This window comes from Eurypyga helias, unplaced genomic scaffold (genome assembly GCF_000690775.1).
Source record: "Eurypyga helias isolate BGI_N326 unplaced genomic scaffold, ASM69077v1 scaffold12678, whole genome shotgun sequence".
NCBI classification, from domain to species: domain Eukaryota; kingdom Metazoa; phylum Chordata; class Aves; order Eurypygiformes; family Eurypygidae; genus Eurypyga; species Eurypyga helias.
The window spans coordinates 35,758-40,931 of NW_010266318.1; the positions used below are offsets into that span (position 1 = coordinate 35,758).

General features: G+C 41.0%; 1 protein-coding gene across 1 annotated transcript in view; it reads right to left on the minus strand.

Moving 5' to 3' along the window:
* The window catches only part of NGLY1 (N-glycanase 1), a gene marked incomplete at its 5' end in the record, with an annotated part of 23,007 nt that extends 18,957 nt beyond the window's left edge, over positions 1-4,050 (minus strand). The window contains 2 exons of the mRNA XM_010157031.1: positions 1,657-1,899; positions 3,934-4,050. Of these exons, the coding sequence (XP_010155333.1) occupies positions 1,657-1,899; positions 3,934-4,050 (360 nt within the window). The remainder of the gene's footprint in view (positions 1-1,656; positions 1,900-3,933) is intronic.
* Between the last annotated feature and the right edge of the window lie 1,124 nt (positions 4,051-5,174).

Genomic DNA, 5,174 nt, shown 5'->3' on the forward strand with positions numbered 1-5,174 from the left:
ATGTGGGGGGTTTTTTTTGTTGTTTCCCTCTTGTTCATGCTTTCACTTGTGGGGCTCGCTCAGACTCTTATTGCGATCACCCTTGGGCTCTCAACCCAGACTACACAGACCAAATTCAATGGCTCAGAGAGCTATCGGTATAATTCCCCAAAGAGATCAGCTGAAATACAGCATTCCGATAGTGCTAACACTGCACTAGCACTGTCTCTAAATTGTAGGAAGTTTGGTTCCACCACCCATGTTAAATCTCAAGAAGCATGGAAAAATAATAGTTGCAGAGAAATGGATCCACAGCTCTGATGGCTAGCCTAAGTCAGGGCAGAAAAACTACAAATGATAAGGATTAACCCCAGAATACATTGTGTCAACTTGAAATCTGCAACATTTTTCTCACTGCAAGATAAACAACTTACACTAGCTTTAAAGCTTCCAGTACTAACCCGTATTGCAGAAAGTCACTCTACAGCTTCATAACCACTTCCAACCACCAAAATCCCCAACAAATTCAACCAAACCCCATTAGTATATTTTAGACGTAACTACTCGCATGCCAAGAGATCAAACAGATCAATATTCAAGTGCCTACAACAGCTCCCTTCCCAAAGCACATTACAGGTGATGATGACTCACTGAGTGCTCTCTCTCCCCAAAGGCCATCACTTCAATCTGTGCTTTGCTGTATCTCCTCCACTGATTTAGTGTAAGTATTGGGAAGAAAACGTATGTCATAGTTCAGCATCCAACAGTATACTTATAATATCATTTAAGAGAGATAAACTCTGTTTAAGGATGTAGATGAAGCGACCTTTTGGAAGGATTCATCTTACACCAACTTTAAGACACTAATTCTAAGGGGGGGAAAATATCTTTAGGAAGTTAAACCAAAGCATCCTTCAAACCTTCTATTAAAAGGCATAAATTTATTTTTCAAAGTTGTATAAGGCATTAAGAGTCTTCTCCCATCATGCCAGTTCACATCAGATGAAAGTACTCTGCCCTCTGTCTTGACAGGAAACTTCATCCCAGCCTCTTGGACAAGGGAAGCACAGCCTATATAACTAGAGATTTGGCCTTGCCTGGCTAAATACCTGTTTCTCACAACAGTTGCATGTGAAAAAAGAAAGCCCTCACAGGCTACACATACAGGTCATAATGCATGAAATGAGATGCCAACAATTATAAATCCTAAGTATTACGCTTGTACTCCTGTCCTTTTGCTGCCTTGCAAATACCAAACACAACATACAGCCTTAGCCTTAGCTTCTTCCCCTGCTATTCCCTTCCAATACAAATCACCTTTTTTCCATGACACCCTTATCAATAAAACATTTATGGACATCTTCAACAAAATCTCTTGCTAGTACCTTATTTATGGCAAGTTTCCTGTTGAAGTTGCATGGAGACCAAGGAAAACAGTAAAAAAAAAAAAAATCAGAAACCATTGGAAAAATAAAAAAAATCCTCTAGCCCAACCTCCTACTCAAAGCAGCTATGAGGTCAGACCACATTGCTCTGGGCTTTATCCAGTCAGGTCTTGAGAACACCCATATTTGGAGACTACACAGCCTCTCCGAGCAACCTGTCCCAACAGTTAACCCTTCTTCAATCTTTATATTCATGATTAGTGTGCCTACAAAGTTTTCAGGTTATAGTTACCATTTCAAGAGATCGCACAAGTGATGTTCGTGGTTGCCGATGGGCAGGGACAAGGACAGAGTCAGCAGGTCTTGAAGGCCGATGTGCAACTGTCCGAGTGCTGGCCTCTGTTTCAGAGGATCCTGATCTGTGGATCTGACTCAACTCATTCAGTCTGCTAGTCCTCTCTCCAGCAATTAAGTCTCTGATTTTACGTAGCTGCTCAATTGAAGCCTCCTTAGGGAAAACCAGGTGAGTTTCTCCCTGAAATTTAGAGACATTATTTCAACGGTTAACGGAGGCCTGTGCTAGTCAGCGGTCTGTATCTACTGCTAACAGCCACATCGTTTACTGGAAGACAGCACATTAAGGCTTGGCAGGATTCAGCCTTCAGATTAGGTCCCTCAGAGCAGAAGCTTGTAGTCTCCCACAGCAGAAGCCATCAGATCAAGAACTTACAGTCAGTCTAGAGAAAAAGGGGCTCATATAACACGCTTTCCTTAGTAACTTATTTTGCAGAACCCCACATGGACAGCGCAATTATGGTTTGGCAGAGGAAGCAGCAACAACAGAAGCGAAAAGCAAACATTCAGTTCTCACAGCGCGGCAGTGAAACGCTAGCCAACACAGGAGGATAGCCAATGTTGGGGGAAGAAACCCCAAGAATGGAATCTGCTGGGAAGTCTCTTCTATACCGCTATCTTACCCAGCTTGATTTCTGGGTTTCTATTTTTGATTAATGTGATCACTGGTACCATAACAAAAGGTTAATTACGACAGGAGCAAACATCAGTGTACTTAACATGAAGAAAGAGGTTACTAAAAACAGGAACATCCTGAAGTGTTCATACTTTAAGCGTTTCAGTTTCTACCACTGCAGCACTTAGGTTTATTGAACTGAGTTATCTGTTTATCCACAGTTACCTTTGGTCAACTGTCACTGCAGATGCAGTGCTTCACTTTCACACTTAGAATCACCACAAAATTAAATGGAATGTATCAATCCAGCAGAAGACTCCTCGGTTTTTTTAACTGAAAAAGTTGGCTTACCAAGCAGAGACAAAAGAATTAATCATTTGAGTTATCACAGTTGAAGTTTGTGAGCTCCAGCCTTGGTTGACACAATAAGATCTGACAGAAGCACTTCATAACATGTTTAAAATGACTATGCGATTACTGCTCAAGTGCTTCACTGACTACCTCCTGGCTTAAACACATCATTAGAAGTCATCTCCTGAGCACCAGTACAAGAATAAATCTGCAAACCGTTTTCCCCTCTGCAGTCACTATTTCTTTCAGCATACTTTTTTAAAATGAAATTACACTAAATAGCTTCAAGCAAACAGAAGGCAGAGGTTTCATGACTGCTAGACCTAAATAACGTAATGTATGTACCCATAAAGAAGGGTGACATAAGGGAGACAAATGAAGCAAAGCTAGAGCAAGAGCATTGCACCATCACCCGAGCTGCGTTTTCACCGCAGCTCCCCTGTAATTACAAAGGCTGCTTCTAGCTTAACAAGCTTTGGCAGTTCTGCCAAGACCATTTCAGAACACAAAGCAATCTTTGAAATAAATCTTTCTGACTGCAAAAGAACCAAGATTCACGCAATACTATTTTAGGAGACAGTTTCATACCTGTTTTGAATGGGAAAAAGCCCCACCCTCCCACTACTTCAGTAGTCTGTTGCCCTCCACTGCTGTCATGATAACAATAGTATTTCTGCACCTGCACTGTGAATTGGCTGAAAAATATTTCTTTCTTGGTTTTGGGGATTAATTTTTAACCAGATCAGCTTCCCTTATCTGCTCACTATGGGACCATACAAGTCCTACTGATGGCAAGAACAAGCACAATTTTTTTTTTCCCCTCTTCCAAATTACAGTTTCAACACCCATTTATGATATGTAAACTACTCTCTGATGATGCAGTCTGATGTCCACCTAATAGTGAGCTGCTACTCAGAGAAGGTGTTTTCACCCTGTTTCCCACCATTTCCTTTGTGCCAGCAAGGATATATACCTGGCCATTAAGTGAAGTAGTAGTGCGCCTGAACAGGGGAAAACCAATCTTATCACAGATCAGGTTAACTCTAGCTCCACTAGATTTCTGAAGTAGCCTCATCTACATATTCTGTGGGTTGACTGCAGACATTTGCAATCAAGGATTGAAAGAAAATTAAGAAACTAGCAATTGGCTTAAAATCTAGTGTCTTACAACTGGGAAAAGAGAAAAATACAATCCAGTTTCAGTGTGTACACTGATGAGAACATCAGAAATTATCAAGTTATACTCACCTCTTGAAACCCCATCTCAAATAAACATTCAACTGCTCCTCTGACAGGCAACAGCCTTGTGGAAAATGCTGGATTTCCAATCCGAATTAATCTATATTTTTCTTCATAGGGATTCCTGAAGAAATGTAAAGTTTTAATTATGTTTGCAAATTAAGTAAACACTTGAAAGCTGAGTAACTAAGCAGCACTAGCCATTCATAAGAGATTTTTTAAAAGTTAAGTTTCATTCACACCATTTAGGCAGCACATACAACCCATTTAAAACTTTGACTTAATTTATGTCCTTCTGCATTTAACTTTAAGAGTTACAAAATTGGTTCTAAATTTTAGTTTGCAACTTCAGTCCATAAATGTGTGGTTTGTATTCATAGCCAGCAGGGCTTAGTCTGGAGTGACACTTGTAGACAACTTCATGCTCCTCCTCCTCCCCTCCACAGATTTCTAATGGCACCCCTCTACTTGATGCTGGATGGTTTTAGGCCCGCTATGCTAAACTTCCTGGTACATGGGGTAAACTACTGTGGTCTCTTTGCTTCCCAAAGGGCTATCTCTCACTTCTCCCTTCCTCTTTCAGCTCTTCTAAACCTTCTTCTCTCTCTTTTCTTTAAAAGCAGTCAGCCTAGGACCTGCTGTTCTCTGTCACACAGCAATGTTTGCAAATGATTGACAAATCAGATATGGACAGGGAGGGGCAGCTTGTACATCCTGAGTTGCCTGAAGACGTTGAGGTCAATCACATATTGGTGTGGATATATACGCTACTGAGTCACCTTGCAAAAATGCAACTATAATTAATTCCTGTTACCAACCTTACTGAGTCAGGAGTGAAAGGCAACAGAAAAATCAAGGTACTGGTTTAGCATTACTTGTTATGCAGACACTCATTTTTTGCTTAAATGCTTGCAGAATCAAGCCCACTGCTGACTTTTATGCTCAACACAAAAAACATGCCCTCAAACCAATCAGCAATAAATAAATAAAAATCCAAGGCCTTACACACTTGTGTGAAAAGTAATCTTATTTTCAAACGATAGCAAAAAAAAGCAAGATGTGTTTGAACTTCCGTATTACATAACAAACTTGGCTCATCTTTGAGATGGTCTGTCTGTAAGCCCAGAAGCAGACTGCTGCGCGCGATTGTTTTACGATCGATTGCTGCTCAGGCTGCATTAGTGCCCCAACAGACCGGCTGCGCTCACAGACGGACTCTGTCTCATGGAGACGCGCAAGCCAAAGCGCTT